The sequence below is a fragment of the Camelina sativa genome, chromosome 9 (assembly GCF_030686135.1).
Source record: "Camelina sativa cultivar CO46 ecotype springtype chromosome 9, ASM3068613v1".
In the NCBI taxonomy this organism is placed as follows: domain Eukaryota; kingdom Viridiplantae; phylum Streptophyta; class Magnoliopsida; order Brassicales; family Brassicaceae; genus Camelina; species Camelina sativa.
Window position 1 is genome coordinate 36,952,374 of NC_141888.1, and position 16,248 is coordinate 36,968,621.

The 16,248-nt window shown below is 36.1% G+C and overlaps 3 protein-coding genes, 1 non-coding gene and 1 pseudogene across 9 annotated transcripts; 3 read left to right on the forward strand and 2 right to left on the reverse strand.

The window, feature by feature from the left end:
* The first annotated feature begins 1,491 nt into the window (after positions 1-1,491).
* On the forward strand, positions 1,492-5,184 carry LOC104713366 (ACT domain-containing protein ACR3). The gene is made up of 7 exons (XM_010430465.3): positions 1,492-1,926; positions 2,998-3,115; positions 3,201-3,246; positions 3,338-3,452; positions 3,541-3,608; positions 3,721-4,443; positions 4,527-5,184. Exons 2-7 carry the CDS (start codon positions 3,045-3,047, stop codon positions 4,863-4,865), a joined length of 1,362 nt encoding a protein of 453 aa, XP_010428767.1. The 5' UTR covers positions 1,492-1,926; positions 2,998-3,044; the 3' UTR covers positions 4,866-5,184.
* A 2,730-nt stretch (positions 5,185-7,914) lies between these two features.
* On the forward strand, positions 7,915-13,545 carry LOC104713367 (F-box protein SKP2B-like). 3 transcript variants are annotated; one of them, XR_015566641.1, is made up of 7 exons: positions 8,114-8,295; positions 8,587-8,843; positions 9,176-9,524; positions 9,620-9,761; positions 9,846-10,240; positions 10,780-12,987; positions 13,088-13,545. XR_015566641.1 is itself a non-coding variant. In XM_087466711.1 (6 exons), the coding sequence occupies exons 2-5, from the start codon at positions 8,623-8,625 to the stop codon at positions 10,217-10,219; spliced, it is 1,086 nt and encodes a 361-aa protein (XP_087322837.1). In that variant the 5' UTR covers positions 8,114-8,295; positions 8,587-8,622; the 3' UTR covers positions 10,220-10,240; positions 10,780-13,545. The 3 variants fall into 3 exon arrangements, 2 of the variants coding, with proteins under 2 accessions (XP_087322836.1, XP_087322837.1); XM_087466711.1 differs by having other exon boundaries at positions 10,780-13,545; XM_087466710.1 differs by lacking the exons at positions 10,780-12,987; positions 13,088-13,545 and having other exon boundaries at positions 7,915-8,295; positions 9,846-10,301.
* Positions 10,788-13,545, forward strand: LOC147939228 (putative pentatricopeptide repeat-containing protein At1g77010, mitochondrial pseudogene; annotated as a pseudogene). Of its 3 annotated transcripts, none has more exons than XR_015566638.1 (2): positions 10,788-12,987; positions 13,088-13,545. The product of XR_015566638.1 is annotated as a putative pentatricopeptide repeat-containing protein At1g77010, mitochondrial pseudogene, transcript variant X1 (transcript). The 3 variants fall into 3 exon arrangements; XR_015566639.1 differs by having other exon boundaries at positions 10,796-13,053; positions 13,185-13,545; XR_015566640.1 differs by having other exon boundaries at positions 10,796-13,545.
* On the reverse strand, positions 13,407-15,950 carry LOC104713368 (chaperone protein dnaJ 10-like). Its single transcript, XM_010430468.3, has 9 exons — positions 15,378-15,950; positions 15,224-15,283; positions 15,048-15,130; positions 14,794-14,947; positions 14,573-14,702; positions 14,156-14,493; positions 13,992-14,072; positions 13,784-13,909; positions 13,407-13,685 (listed from the first exon to the last, which is right to left on the reverse strand). Exons 1-9 carry the CDS (start codon positions 15,462-15,464, stop codon positions 13,605-13,607), a joined length of 1,140 nt encoding a protein of 379 aa, XP_010428770.1. The 5' UTR covers positions 15,465-15,950; the 3' UTR covers positions 13,407-13,604.
* A 141-nt stretch (positions 15,951-16,091) lies between these two features.
* TRNAQ-UUG (transfer RNA glutamine (anticodon UUG)) lies at positions 16,092-16,163 on the reverse strand. The gene has a single exon. It is a non-coding gene; the product is annotated as a tRNA-Gln (tRNA).
* Between the last annotated feature and the right edge of the window lie 85 nt (positions 16,164-16,248).

The following is a 16,248-nucleotide window of genomic DNA, read 5'->3' on the forward strand; positions in this document are numbered from 1 at the left end:
AACTAAATAAATTAATGGACCATTGGCTATTTGGCTGGGATAATTTTGGAGAAATGAAATAAAGAGAGTGACGTCGTAAGAATGTGGTGGGGAAGGGAAAAAGATTAAAGGGAAAATATACCGAATCTTCTCTTGTGTTTTGCGACTTGGCCGGTTCCAATTATTTTTCACACCCACTAAAATTCATAGTACTACATGCTAGGGAAATAATTTCAAGCAATATTGCACATTCCGATAGTTTAAGTTATAACTGAAATGAAAATATATTTATTTAAAATACCTTGAACTTAATTCATTTTTTTTTTTGTTTTGTATTGTCACCAATATTTAATTATTTTAAATATAAAATCAACTTTTCTCGTGTTGAAGTACTTTAATCACATGACTCGTAAGTTTAGAACAGTTAGTTATTCTAAAGTCTAAATACGTTACTAAAACAAACGTGCTTGGTAAGTCAAAGTATACACGAGAAACATGCACGTTACAATACATTTACAAAAGAATTTTGTTATTTTGTATTACTTTCGTGTAGTTTCAGGATCTATCAAACATGAAGTTTTGTCGATGACATCGACATGAAATGTCAGTTTTGTATGGGATTTACATCTTATGACTTTAATCAATGATATCTAATGGAAGAAACTTGCTAACATTTACTTTAAATAGTATGTAATCTAGTATAATTTGAGATGATAAATGATAGACTCATCATTAGCATGTAGAAGGCCCGGCTCAATAGTTGTATAGACCCAGAGCAAAAAAAAAAATTTGGACCCTTTTTCCATGTAAATTTTTTTTTTTACAAAATTTGGACCCTAAATGTTAACTAAAAAACTGAAAAAATCAATGGACCCTGTGCAAATGCACACCCAGCACATGCATGTGAATTTGTTATGTTCTTAGAAAATGTACTAGTATATATATTATTGATAAAACTGATCACGAAATGGGACTTGCAATTTTTTACCGTTACTTGTCAAAACTGTTTTAACCCCGTTGTAGAAACTTTTGACGACAACCAATCGAGCTTATACGTGTTTCGAACTTTAAAATAAGAAATAGTCTCGTGGCTTGGTGTAAAATTATGAAGCAACTAAGCGACAAAAAGGACCGCCCGTACTAGCCCGTGAGATCCAAACGCTACTTCTCTCACGCGCCTTTGTTGCAATATTTCAATATTCACTTAAGTAACATTGTGAAATTGTGACGTAAACTAGTATTTAAATGGCTGTGCTTATACATTCACTGTGTATGTGTATAGTACAAAACCAAGTAAATTAGTTAACCAAATCGGTCTGGTTTGCTCGTTCCGAAGTCCAAAACTCCAAAAACATGGACCGACGCAAACCGATGTTGGTAATTGTAAACCAACCACAATGCAAAAATTGGAGAGTAGAGGACACGCGATGTAGCGAGCGTGTGTTGTGTGGGGGGAGTTAGCGAATAGTTCGTCGTATTAAAACACCACCACTAATTTATAATGTTCGCTTCGTCATATCTGACTAATACTCATTTAATTAAAACATTATTTTACTTTATATTGTATTGTATTTCAGTTAAATTTAAATAAAATTAAAAGAAAAAGGGTTTGTCGTACTATTCCCCTCTCCACTAGATTCCTATTAAAACCTCTGACACAGAAAGAGGGGGTTCCAATCTCATTTAAAGAGAGAGAGAGAGGCAGAAAGAGAAAGACATCTTCTTTCTTTTGTCGTACTTCCTCTGTCTCTCTCTCTGTTAAATCTCTCTCTGTCTTTTTTTTTTTTTTTTTGAAGATGTAAGGATTTTTTAATTTTTTTTTTATAAGAGAATCGTCTCTTTGTGTTTCTCAATAGCTTTGTCTCTCCTCTCGCTCTCTCTCTCTCTCTCTCTCCCTCTCGCCGACCACAAAATTTAAGTTTTTCTTTTTCTTTTGAAGTTCTTGAGGTAAACGATTCTCACTACTCTCCCTCTTATAGTTTTTTTATAATTCGATTCTGATTTTAATTTTCCTCCTTTCGAATTCTCTGGGCTTTGTCTGGAGAAAAAAAAAAAAAACCTAGAAAAGTTGTAAGATTTAGCGATTCGACAGAGTTCGAGAACGATTTGTATGGTTAGAATTTGATGTCGACGCACTTATTTATTATAAACTAATTGAAAATTTTGATGGTAACAGAATCTTTTGTGTGTGTGTGTGTGTGAATCGACTAACAAAGTTTTGTCTTAAACTTCTTCAAGTGGTTGTTGTTGTTGATGTGGTGGCTGCTGCTTAGAGTAGTGTAATCAATCTTGTTGCAAGTTGCCTTATTGTCTGATGACTCTGATCCGTTAAATACTATTATTTTATGTTTTTTTATTCATTTATTGTTGTATGTATACAATAGTGTTTCGATTTGTAACATTTTAGATTCCGTCTTTGACCAATAAATACGATATTTTCCTTCATAAAGTTTTTGTTTATTACTACTACACTACTACTACTACTGTTCTTTTTAACTATATATATTTTTTTTAATAACTTTGACAGCTACTTGTAAGTTCGTTTTAAGCATCAATTCGTTTATGCAAATAGAGAGAGAGAATCTAATGTCATGTCTTAGAAACGATCTTTTTGAGTTTTGATTTTTTTCATTACTAGGAGATCTTTTTGGAATCTATTCCTCTGTTTTTTTTTTTTTGGTTGATGAGAAGGAGGACCAGAGACAAGTCTCTTGTTTTTGTTTTTTTTTTCAGAGAATATCTGTTTGTGGTCTCTCTTTATGAAAATCTTTTATCTCTATCTTCTTTAGATTCTGCTTCTTCTCTCGAGTTGTTTACTTAGTGGCCAAGATTCACTTATTTGTCTCGACAAGCAAAATCTTCGAATATCTATCTTATCTTCTTCTTGCAACTTGTTGACAGACTTACAAGCTCTACTTTTGAGTTTATTTGTTTGTTTGTTGCTTCTTCTTATATCCCTTTTCCTGTTCTTTGTCTCCGGTGATATATAAAATTAGTTCTTTTTTGGTTAAACCACAGAACGTGTGAAGAGCTTTTAGTATCCAGAAGATCTTGTGCTTTACTAAATGGCTAAAGTTTATTGGCCGTATTTTGATCCTGAATACGAGAACTTGAGCACCAGAATCAATCCTCCAAGGTAACAATTATTTTACATTTCACACTTAAAAGAGCTATTGATGCTGTTTCCAAGAAGCCCATACTTTTTTTCTATGTTGTTGCAGTGTTTCTATAGATAACACTAGCTGCAAAGAATGCACTCTTGTCAAGGTAAGTATCTTTCTTCTTTCTCGGATTTTTAATCGATTTGATGATTTTAACTGGGATTTTGATGCATGTGAGACTATATATTATTTGATAGGTTGACAGTATGAACAAACCTGGAATACTACTTGAAGTTGTGCAAGTCCTAACTGATCTTGATCTTACAATCACTAAAGCTTATATATCTTCTGATGGTGGATGGTTCATGGACGGTAATAATGTTTTGCTCATTTCTACATTTACAACTTTTTTTTTTCTTCTAATAAAAATTCTAATTGATTTCATTTTCACATCTTATAGTATTCCATGTCACTAATCAACAAGGAAACAAGGTTACTGATAGCAAAACCATTGATTACATCGAGAAGGTAATATACATAAAAGCACTAAAGCTATGTTTAGTTTGTATAATGTAATGCAAATGGTTTGCTATTACCTTATATATCTGATTCTTGTTTTTTTATTCTTTTCTTTGAAAAGGTGTTAGGACCAAAGGGTCATGCTTCGGCTTCACAAAACACTTGGCCTGGTAAAAGAGTCGGTGTCCATTCATTAGGCGACCACACATCGATAGAGATTATTGCTCGTGATCGTCCTGGTCTCTTGTCTGAGGTCTCAGCCGTACTAGCAGACCTCAACTTCAACGTGGTGGCGGCTGAAGCATGGACTCACAACCGTAGGATCGCGTGTGTCCTCTATGTGAATGATAATGCAACGTCTACAGCGGTTGATGATCCAGAAAGACTGTCTGCCGTGGAAGAACAGCTCAACAACGTGCTGCGTGGATGTGAACAAGAAGATGAGAAATTTGCTCGGACGAGTCTCTCCATTGGGTCGACTCACGTTGACCGTAGGCTCCATCAGATGTTTTTTGCTGATAAAGACTATGAAGCAGTGACCAAGCTTGATGATTCCTCTTCTCCTGGACTTGAGCGCAAAATAACGGTTGAGCATTGCGAAGAGAAAGGATACTCTGTGATAAATGTGAGCTGCGAGGATCGACCTAAGCTCATGTTCGATATTGTATGCACGCTTACGGATATGCAATACATTGTGTTTCACGCCACGATTTCATCGAGGGGATCTCATGCTTCTCAGGAGTATTTCATCAGACACAAAGATGGTTGCACTCTTGAATCAGAAGGAGAAAAAGAAAGAGTTGTCAAATGTCTAGAAGCCGCAATCCATCGAAGAGTTAGCGAGGTAAGTAAACACATTTTCTTGGTGCATGTTTCTTGCATTAGAAGGAACACTTTCTAAAGTTATGCTCTGAAATGCAATTCTAGGGTTGGAGTTTGGAGCTCTGCGCAAAGGACAGAGTTGGATTACTGTCGGAAGTGACAAGGATTTTGAGAGAGCACGGGCTATCAGTGTCGAGAGCTGGTGTGACAACAGTAGGAGAACAAGCGGTCAACGTTTTCTATGTTAGAGATGCTTCAGGGAATCCAGTGGACGTGAAGACGATCGAGGCGTTGCGGGGAGAAATCGGACACAGTATGATGATTGACGTCAAGAATAAAGTTCCGAGCAGAAAATGGAAAGAAGAAGGTCAAGTTGGAACAGGAGGAGGATGGGCCAAAACCAGTTTCTTCTTTGGGAATTTGCTGGAGAAGATACTGCCTTGAGATGAAAGGTAACTTACAAAATCAATTACATTGTGTGGATAAATGTACTGTAAAATGTGTATTATGATCTAGATGGCCTTAGTGTGGTGTTTTACTTGGTCAGAGATTTTGGTGGTTTACCCAAAATCAAACCGAACCAAAACCGGTTTTCGGTTACTTTAGTCATACTATGACCGGGAAATGAACATGTCTATAAAAAGAATAATATGCAACTTTTCCTATTTTGGAAGGCTTGCTTTTGTCTATGTAATATCAATCCTTCTTGCTATCTTTTGGCCAATGTAAAATATCCTTCTTGTTAAGAATTTTGTTTACCTTATTTGATTATTGTGGAATGTGGAATAGTTATTTTTGGAGACCTTATGTTGTAATCTTTTACTATCAATTTGACTTAATTCAAAATTGAAATAAATTTTAATAAATCACCTGTGATAAAATAGTCTTGAATTTGGCCAAAATATGTCCTTGAATTAGGGAGAGGGCCAATGCAAAGTAGATGTGAAAAAGTCGAAAAGCAATAAAAGAAAATGGCATGGAGTGCGGCCTCGGGTAAGGGTAAGGCTAACAAGTAAGGGTAAGGGTAAGGCTAACAAGAAAACAGCTAGCTCTCTCTATATATGCACGACACTAAGAAAAAAGTAAACGGCTTGATGTTTCCATGTCATTCGAATGATATCATTTCATGTGTTTAAGCAATACTTAATTATTAAACTAAATTAACTCGTTGCGTGATCTTTCAAAAAAAAAAAGAAATAGAAGAATAAACTCGTTCTCGCTGAAACAATCAAACAACGGAACTTATGTGTTAAAAATATACAATTAATTTGCGTACGTATTGCTTATTTTAAATCAAATTGTGTATAAATTAATAGAGTAAGTATAATAATGTTAGTACTTAGTGGCTTTGTGCTTTAATTTCAAATCTATTAAGAAAACGCACCGTCGCATTGATGTTATATTTTTCTTTTATGGGAGATTTAACAAATCTAGATATAATTATTTTCTGTTGTTGACATGTCAAAACAATCAAATGTAGGATAGATTCATCAAAATATCCCTTCGTAGACTTATGGTAAACATAATTATAGACTAATCAAAACCGTCACTTCACCTTACAAACACAGTTATATATCATAGTATAAGTTCTTTATCAAACTTTATAAGCTTAAAATTCAAAATCAATTAGCAATAGTGAATTCTTTTGTTTATAGTATACTATATGAGATTACTAACAATCCTTCCTAACTAATCAAAATAACTAACAATACGTACTAGATTATCATGATACGGCTAAAACTTGGCGAAAAACAATAACTTATCATCATCACACTCGTAGTCATTATCATAGAACTAATTAGATGTTAGTCAATTCATGGGGGTTACCGGAGGTGGAGGGAGTGAAGATTTGGTGGGAAGTTATCCCATTAGAGCAAAAAAACGTGCCCACCAACCCAAAGGCCTCATTATCTCCAAAGGTGTTTATACAAGTAGCGTTCTGTTCTTTGAGATAGATATCTCCATAACTTTATATGTCAAGGTGCATTATATTTCCTGGTTTATGCAACGTTCTAGATTTTGCACTCCGACAAAAATCCCTAAAGTCCTACAATAAAATCTCCATCACAACCTCACATATTGGACACGTCGGAACAATCATATGATATTAATACAAAATCTATTTTATAATATGCTTAGGGCTTGGCATCTTCCTATTATATACGAAACGAGCAACGTAGGATGTGAGAAAAAAAAAGGTTTATTTATCTATCGTCTTCATACTTTTTTGCCCTGGGCGTTCGGCGGGTTCGGGTTATTCGGGTCGGTTTGTTCGGTTTAGAGAAAATTCGGTTTTTGAAAAATTCTGCCGAATTGAACCGAAATTGAATTCGGTTCGGGTCAATCGGTACTCGGTTTGTTCGGGTCGGTTATTAGATTTTAAATCAGTTCCGAATTTAAACCGAATTTTTTCTAATTCGGTTAATTCTAACCGAATAAACAAAAAAAGTTAAGATAATGGACTAAATTTACAGAAAAAAGTTTACAACCCACCAAAATAACAATGGACCTCATATACCCGGCTCAAAACAAACTAAATCAATCTGAAAATAAGTCCAATAGTTACAAGTGGACAGATCCATTAGGGTTTTCCAAAAAGGATAATGTGCAGCGGCGATCTATGACGGCGAGCTGAGCTGAGCTGAGACGGCAAAGATGGACAGTTCTTGGGCATGCATTTTTTTCCCTACCATCACGAAAATCAACTACATCAACCAGTATAACTAAAATCATCAAACAGCAAAAAACAACAATTTCGATCTCATAACAACGAAAATTGAAAAGTTTAATAAAGGATGGATGTATCTATTTAGCACTTACAACGACAAGAACACAAACACAACAAAGTAAAAAATCCAAAAGATTAATGGATAATCTCTGATTTGAAAGTTGAAACTCAAACCCTAGAGTTCTCCAAATCGGATATGAAATTATCAATAAATAGGAAGAGGTTACAGAGCAAAGAATCAAACCTAGAATCAATCAATTAATTACCAAGAAGAAGAGCTTACCCTTAAGAAATAGAAGAGATGAATTGATAATTCTCTCTCGGAATCGCAGGAGACAGAGGTGAAGCAGAAGAGAAAGAAAATTAGGGTTAATGGTATAGGGTTAGGCTTATATATGTCTGCAGATTTTAATAAACCGATCGGTCCGATTACCGAACCGAACCGAACCGAAATCCGATTACCCAAAACAATTGCGCCGATCGGTTTAACTTACTCTCTTCGGTTTGTTCCGATAACCGGAAATTTCGGATTGTCCGGTTCGGTTTCTTCGGTTTATACCGAACGCCCAGGGTTTTTTCCTTAATATTCTTAAATCTAAACTAAATAGTGATATATCTTTGGACGTTATTGACTCGTAAACGGTCCCCTTAAAAAAAGAAGTGGAGTTTATTACTACATTATTATTATATGCGACTTCGGCTTCAATTTTTTAATCAAAATAGTTCTCGACTTTTGAAGGATCAGTTTACGTACATAATTAGATTAACCATTTCTTATTCGATTACTTAAATTTCTGATATTACAACTATGATTATGAATAACAAAAATAAAACATAGAAGAAGAGTCGAATTTTGGAAATCGAATTAAAGCATCAAATTGTAATGTACATATCTCCCTGTCAATTATAGACACGTGGCAAATCACGTGTCATATACTAGTCATTACCCGTACGTTAACTCTTTGCCTCTTTCTCTTTTATATACACAGAAAAAGTCTTTTTTATGTGATATTGTCTTCTTCTTATCTCTTTTTGGAGTACCTAAAAGAGCTTTTCAAAAAGATAACGGATTAGTAGTAATAAATCATTCGACGGAGGAGAAGAAACCCAGAAAAGAGGCACGAAGAACACTAAACTAATTTTGAGGTATGACATAAGTTAATAAAGTTTCGATCTTTTTTATTGGTTTAATTGATTCAAAATTAAGCTCTAAAAATAATGGCTTTTTGTTTATTAATGATGTAAATATAAAATAAAAGAGTTACATAAGAAGACAGACATTAATGTTTGCTGCGTTTTAGTTTAGTTTAGAGTTAAAGACCCTTTTTGTCCTAATTTTCAATTCTTATTTTCCGACATTTGTCTTAATTCTTTTGAGATATTTATTTATTTATCCTCTTAGTTTCTCTGTCTGATCTTTGTGGTGAATTAATTTAGAGAATCAAAGAAACCGCTTAAAATAAAAATAAAAAGATGGTGAGTGAAGGAGAAACAAGAAAAGAACTTAGCAGATGCTTCGAGAAGATGAAGATGGAAGGGTATGTGATCTCTGAGTGGAAAGATATCCCCGTGGAGCTTCTTATGAGGATCCTTAGCCTTGTTGATGATGATCGTACTGTGATCATTGCTTCTGGTCTTTGTAGTGGCTGGAGAGATGCTGTTTCCCTTGCCCTTACTCGTCTCTCTCTCTCTTGGTATGTCTCTATAGCCTTCTTCTTCTGTCTTTGTGTTCACTGTTTGCTTGATTCTGTTTATGTATGATTTGGTTCTGTTTTGGGGTTAATATAAAGGTTGAACCTTTTTGGCTATCTTCGTCAATTCAGGATGAATATTCATATAGATAAGGGTCATGGGGGGGGGGGGGGGGGGTGGTGATTGAAAGAGTCAAAACTTTTTTTGATTTGATCAGATTTTTGTTATGAAGGATAGTAGTTTCAGTTTGATGATTGGTTCCAATTTGTATCAGATACAAAGTTATAGGAGGAGAGTTTTTAATTTTTGTGTGTATTTGTTGTTTGTTATACAGGTGCAAGAAGAATATGAACAGTTTGGTTCTTTCTCTTGCTCCCAAATTCGTCAAGCTTCAGACTTTAGTACTGAGACAGGACAAACCTCAGCTTGAGGACAACGCGGTGGAAGCCATAGCAAATCGCTGTCACGAGCTACAAGATTTGGACTTGAGCAAAAGCTTGAAACTTACTGACCGTTCCCTCTACTCTCTTGCTCGTGGTTGCACTAGCCTCACTAAACTCAACCTTAGCGGATGCACTTCGTTCAGCGACACTGCTCTTGCGCATTTGACAAGATTTTGTCGGAAGCTTAAAATTCTGAATCTTTGTGGTTGTGTGGAAGCTGTATCTGACAATGCATTGCAGGTGCCTTTTTTTTTTTAACATTCAACTCTTTAGTGTCATCACCATTCTATTTCAATTTGTATCGATCATCGAACAATTCGTCATCTGTTGTGCAGGCTATTGGAGAAAACTGCAATCAGTTGCAGTCACTAAACTTGGGATGGTGTGAGAATATAAGTGATGATGGAGTTATGAGTTTAGCTTATGGCTGTCCTGATCTCAGAACTCTTGATCTTTGTGGCTGTGTATTAATTACAGGTAAAACCTTTTTAAACTTTACAAAACCCGAATCACAAAGTTTTTTGTTTTCTGCTCATAAACATTTATTTCTTGTTGTTGCAGATGAGAGTGTTGTGGCTTTGGCAAACCGGTGTGTACACTTGAGGTCATTGGGGTTATACTACTGCAGAAACATTACAGACAGAGCTATGTACTCCTTGGCACAAAGCGGAGTCAAGAACAAACACGAGATGTGGCGAGCAGTGAAGAAAGGAAAATTCGATGAAGAAGGACTAAGAAGCCTTAACATTAGCCAATGCACTTACCTCACACCTTCAGCTGTTCAAGCGGTATGCGATACATTCCCAGCACTCCACACTTGTTCAGGCAGGCATTCACTTGTCATGAGCGGTTGTCTCCATTTACAATCAGTTCACTGTGCTTGCATCCTCCAGTCTCACCAAAGCCACACCGCTTTCCCTCACCCGGCTCACTGAACCGTTGTGGTCTTCTCTTTGGTATGTGTGTACATATAAAAAAAAGCCTTATGACGTTAATAAAAAAGCTTCTTTGAGTTTACTTCTTGGCTTTTGATGCAAAATCTCAAGATTTCCACATTATATACATTATAGCAATCTTGTAATGATTGCCAAATACTTATATCTAACAATTTATTAAGTTTGGTCCAACACCTAATCATCATCGTTAACGAATAACTTCAGTCTTCAAATAAGACAGAGGTTGTTGCATCATCACACATTTCACATGTGTGACAGTGTGAGACCATCAAATGTAATGACAGTAACAACTTTACATAATTGTCGACAATCCAATCAAGAATCTAAACCTTGATTTAACTATTACAAATTGTTCCTTCACTTATAGATTTTTAGTGTTTTTTTTTGTAAAAAAATATAAAAAATAATCATAAATAGCGAAATAGTTGAATTTTTTTTTTGTTTTTTTTTTGCCTCACAAAATAAAAAATAAATATATTGATATGAGTGATTTAAAATTATTAGTTATTTAAATTGGTTTTTTTTTTTTTTTCCATCAGTTATTTAAATTGGTTTATGAGACAAGACGCTTTAATATTTTTACGGACCATGGAAGTAGAGTGTCGGCGTTATTACGTCCGTCTTCTTCAATCATGCAGCAACAGAAATCGCGAAACTTTATGGAGACAAACCCATGGATTGTTCTTGAAGAAGGGTTTTATCAGTTCAATTGTCATCGTAGCTAACCATCTCCTCCAGATATACTCGCGGAGTGGCAATATGAGAACTGCACGGAACTTGTTCGACGAAATGCCTGAGAGAAACTATTTCTCCTGGAACACTATGATTGAAGGGTATATCAATTCTGGGGAAAAGGGCACGTCTTTGAGGTTTTTTGATACAATGCCAGAAAGGGATGGGTATTCTTGGAACTTGGTTGTGTCCGGTTTTGCAAAGGCTGGGGAGCTAGGTGTTTCCAGGAGGTTGTTCAATGCCATGCCGGAGAAAGATGCTGTGACTTTGAACTCTCTGCTTCATGGCTATATTCTAAACGGTTATGCAGAGGAAGCTCTGAGGCTGTTTAAAGAATTGAAATTTAGCGGTGATGCGATCATAATGACTACAGTTCTCAAGGCATGTGCTATGTTGGAAGCTTTGAAAAGTGGGAAGCAGATACATGCTCGGATTATGATCGGTGGTGTTGAATTTGACTCGAAGATGAATAGTTCTTTAGTTAATTTGTATGCAAAGTGTGGTGAGTGGAGAATGGCGAGTGTTATGATGGATCAGATTGGGGAACCTGATGACCATTCTCTATCTGCTTTAGTTTCAGGTTATGCTAATTGTGGGAGAGTGAATGAGTCTAGAAGAGTTTTTGATAGGAGAAGTAACAGATGTGTAATTCTATGGAACTCTATGATTTCAGGTTATGTTGCCAACAATATGAAATTGGAGGCATTGGTTCTTTATAATGAGATGAGGAATGAAACCAGGGAAGATTCTCGTACGCTTGCAGCTGTTATAAACGCTTGCATTGGTTTGGGATTCCTAGAGACTGGTAAACAAATGCATTGTCATGCTTGTAAGTTTGGGTTAGTTAACGACGTTGTTGTAGCTAGTACTTTGCTTGACATGTACTCCAAGTGTGGAAGCCCAATGGAAGCTTGCAAACTTTTCAGTGAGGTTGAAACCTATGACACAATCTTACTTAATAATATGATCAATGTATATTTCAGCTGCGGTAGATTTGATGATGCAAAACGGGTTTTTGAGAGAATTGAGAATAAGAGTTTGATTTCTTGGAACTCAATGATCAACGGGTTCAGTCAAAATGGTTGTCCAGTTGAAACTTTGGAGTATTTCCGCCGAATGCATAAGCTGGATTTGCCTACAGATGAGGTTAGCCTCTCCAGTGTCATTAGTGCTTGCGCAAGCATTTCTTCTCTCGAACTCGGTGAGCAGGTTTTTGCGAGGGCAACTATTGTTGGTCTTGACTCTGATCAAGTAGTATCATCCTCTCTAGTTGATCTCTACTGCAAGTGTGGATTCGTTGAGCATGGCAGGAGAGTTTTTGACACTATGGTGAAATCAGATGAAGTACCATGGAACTCAATGATATCAGGTTATGCTACGAATGGTCGTGGATTTGAAGCGATTGATTTGTTCAAGAAAATGATTGTTGCTGGTATAAAACCCACTCGGATCACCTTTATGGTTGTTCTAACAGCGTATAATTACTGTGGTTTAGTGGAAGAAGGAAGGAAATTTTTTGAGGCAATGAAGTTGGATCACGGTTTTGTTCCAGATAAAGAGCATTTTTCATGTATGGTTGATCTTTTGGCTCGTGCTGGTTATGTGAAAGAAGCCTTAAATCTTGTAGAAGAGATGCCTTTCGAACCGGATGCAAGCATGTGGTCATCTGTCTTAAGAGGATGTGTAGCAAATGGACATAAATCCATGGGAAAGAAAGTTGCTGAGAAGATTATAGAGCTTGAACCTGAGAACTCAGTTGCTTATGTGCAGTTGTCCGCCATATTTGCAACCTCTGGAGATTGGGAAAGCTCGGGGCTTGTAAGAAATTTGATGAGAGAGAAGAATGTGACAAAGAATCCAGGTTCTAGTTGGGCTGATTGTTGAATACTCAGATTGTGTGGTGTTAATACCACCGAGAGAAGCAAAACGACAAGTCAAGTTTGAGTAAAAAGAAATGGAGTGAGGAGTTTGAAACGAAATAAACAAAACTTACTATCACTTGAAGTTCGATGAACGTAAGTGTTTCATATTTCTATCCATCCTGGAAAATTTCGTTTATCTGCTTCGCTGTGAATTGATAGGTATGCTTTGTTTTCTGATCTGTTTCTGCAATAGTCTGATCGCATTGTGCACTACATGGTCCATACATTGAGATATGAGAAAGAGTGCAACTTGAGCTAGAGAACATTAGCGTGATGGTGACTTTTTACAGGTTGATAGAGAAATCAAAGATCTACAACTAGACGTTTCCACTAGCAAACTACATAGCACCATTGATTCTTTTGCTGAGCTAGAGACGCATGGTTTCACCGTGAAACTTTCACTTTACACCACCTCAATCATAAATCACGGTTTGGAGTTTGAAGATGAAGTGGTTGAGTTGGAATGCCAGATCTCCAAGAGTACAGGGTAAAGAAGGAAACTTACAACAGTATAGCAAATAGCAAGCTTGTAATGATTACAAAACACGATTCTTTTCTTCTTTTTAAGAAAAAAACTTATTTTAACAATTTGTTAAGTTTGATCCATCAACTATCATCATTACAGATATTTATAAAGAATTAATAACTTAAGAGGATGCATCACATTCAACATGTGAGACCCATCAATTGCATTGTGAGTGTGGTATTGATCATTTGCCTTTGTATACAATTTCATCATCGTCTACATCGAAGGCTGGATTGCAGAGACATCTGAAGAGTCTACCAATCCCCTGTAAAATAATGTCCGATCAAGAATCTAAGTCTCAGCTAATCTTATTGCATTATCAATGATCATAGAAATGACTTAAAAGTGAGAATCATATTTGACCTGAGTGAGCAGAGGAGTTCTATATGAAAGTGGTTGTGAAGAATCGTCATCGCTGCTACTGTCATCGTCGTCGCTGTCTTCATCTTCTCTTTTTGATGTTGAACCGTTCCTTGATTGCTTTTCTTGCTACACAAGCCACAACAATCTTGAATCAGCACAAGAAACAAAAACTGATCAGATAATGTGATTTGATTATGTTATTCGAAACCTGGAAGATCTTCCCAAGAATCTTGAGAGCCATTGCTCTAGATTTGAGCTCCTCCTTTCTTAAGTTGTTATCGCGCAAAACCTAAACAATTTTTTTTTATTTCAAGAATCATATCTTATGTCTGAGATCCGAATATAAAGCAGCAGAAGAACCAAAGAACTCACCATCTGACACACATGTAACAGAGTCACTTCAATGTCGACCACATTGAGTTTCCACAAAGATCCCATCAATGTTTCTTTGTTGGTCTGAATATGAGACTCCAAATCATTACCTGTACTAGTCCCATCTTTCTTGACTCTCCGGTTACTCTCTTCTTGCAGCTGAAGTAACTGAAAAGCTCCTTTGGCTGCACTGATCTGTGATTTCCAAGAATGACCTTTGTTCCTAACCCATTCAGCTACAAATGGAACTCCTAAATAAAGAGCTCTCTTCCCAAGTTCTTGAGCTGCTTGTCTTGTGTATACATATCCAATTGTATGCAACATATCCGCTCCAAAAGCTTCATTCACAAGAATTCAATTCAGAATGCAAAGATGGTAAAACTGAAAGAAAGAGAAGATAAGGAGACAAGACAATGCCTGCATCTGATAGTCTCTTGGCTTCAGATTCTGCGCGGTGTATGAATCCTTCTTTGTCTCCATGTACGTATTGACTCAGGAAATCTTTGAGAAACCTTGCGAGGTTTTCTTCTCTTTCTTTCTGAACAGCCTACAGAGTAAGAAAATAATATTTCTTTATGTAAGATGATCAGATCAAAGAAGATAGATATATTAGTTATAACATATGGTTTTTGACTTGCCTTTAATTTGTCATGAAACTGATCAGGGGTTTCAATTTCAGAAGCCATTTGTGTGGAAGCCATTGATGCAACAGCTAAATGACCAATATAATCCTCGAATAGTTCACTTCCGAAGAGAAGAGCAAAAACAGCCGTTGGATCAACCATCGTTTCTCTGATTGTTCAAAGGACACCATTAAACATTGTCAGAGAAAGAAGACAGAAACACATTGTACAATGTTTTTACTCAAACAAGAGATAAAACAAAACATTACCTGGGAGCTGAGAACTTTCCAGTCCGATCATACGCTTCACGATGAACAGGATCACTTAGAACTTGGTAAGCTTCACCAAGAACCTGTTCCCAAGAAGAAAAGAAAAACTCTTGATTTGATCATCAAAGAAATAAAAACATGAAAAGCAAATGGACAATAAAAGAACTTTCACTTGCCTGAAACTTTTCAGCAGCCAGAGGATCACCTTGATTCTTATCAGGATGAACTTGTCTTGCCTAAAAGATCTAAGAATCAGTCCTCCAAAACAGAGAAAAAAACTCACAGATCTAATGAAAACTTCAAAAGAACAAAGAGACAAAAAAAACAAACCTTGATATAATAAGCCTTGCGAATCTCTTCCTCAGAAGCAGAGGGAGTGACACCAAGAACATCATAGTACACTGTTTCCTTCACCATGATCAGATCAAAAGAGTTTGAGAAAGAACAAAGATGTGATAAATTGGGTAGATAAGAAAAGAAAAGGTTGGTTTGGTGTTTGGTGTGTGTGAAGAAGCTTTTAGGAAGGGATGTGGGGAAGAAGAAGTACACAAAAGGGTTCTTGATCTGGTTGAAGAAGCAGAAAAGAAAAAAAGAGATTGGCTTTACAGTTATGATGCACTTTTTTCTAATATACTACTAATTGCGCCGCTTTTGAGCGGGACTACAAAAAAACATCACTCTCTCTTTTTAACTGTCTACTCAGTGCTTTCTATCATTCAGTTTCATGTCTCTTTTTGCTTATTCTCCATTTCTAAGATACGGCAATAATTAGAAATGTCAATTAGATCCAGAGACTGATGCAAGATAGCTAATGAGTTGTATTGCTATGAATAAATTGAATAGAGTTAGATATTTTTACCAAACCCGTTTGATGGATATATTAACTTCTTTCTATTTCTATCTACTTACAGATACAACTTTGAATACACTCTTTTAAAGTTTTGAGGCGGATTCAATCACAAAGAGTCACGGATCAAAAAAAAATCAAACTTTTGTTTTCATTTAGCAAAAGTGAATAATGATGGCGAATTCTACAAAAAGGAAAGGTCCTACCGGGAGTCGAACCCAGGTCGCTGGATTCAAAGTCCAGAGTGCTAACCACTACACCATAGAACCTTGTTGTACAACACCTGATGTCATCATTATTTAGATATATACCTAAAACCACGAATCGTGAGTACAAGTGTAACTAACTAATTTG

Bases quoted from the DNA above. Each gene is read 5' to 3' on its own strand.
- LOC104713368 (XM_010430468.3), bottom strand. From the start codon at position 15,464: ATGGTGAAGGAAACAGTGTACTATGATGTTCTTGGTGTCACTCCCTCT. The intron at 15,284-15,377 runs GTTTGTTTTTTT...TAGATCTTTTAG, and splicing joins GCAAGGCTTATTATATCAAG to GCAAGACAAGTTCATCCTGA. The intron at 15,131-15,223 runs GCAAGTGAAAGT...TCTTGGGAACAG, and splicing joins TGGCTGCTGAAAAGTTTCAG to GTTCTTGGTGAAGCTTACCA.
- LOC104713366 (XM_010430465.3), top strand. From the start codon at position 3,045: ATGGCTAAAGTTTATTGGCCGTATTTTGATCCTGAATACGAGAACTTG. The intron at 3,453-3,540 runs GTAATAATGTTT...CACATCTTATAG, and splicing joins TGGTGGATGGTTCATGGACG to TATTCCATGTCACTAATCAA. The intron at 4,444-4,526 runs GTAAGTAAACAC...ATGCAATTCTAG, and splicing joins TCCATCGAAGAGTTAGCGAG to GGTTGGAGTTTGGAGCTCTG.
- LOC104713367 (XM_087466710.1), top strand. From the start codon at position 8,623: ATGGTGAGTGAAGGAGAAACAAGAAAAGAACTTAGCAGATGCTTCGAG. The intron at 8,844-9,175 runs GTATGTCTCTAT...TTTGTTATACAG, and splicing joins ACTCGTCTCTCTCTCTCTTG to GTGCAAGAAGAATATGAACA. The intron at 9,762-9,845 runs GTAAAACCTTTT...TTGTTGTTGCAG, and splicing joins TGGCTGTGTATTAATTACAG to ATGAGAGTGTTGTGGCTTTG.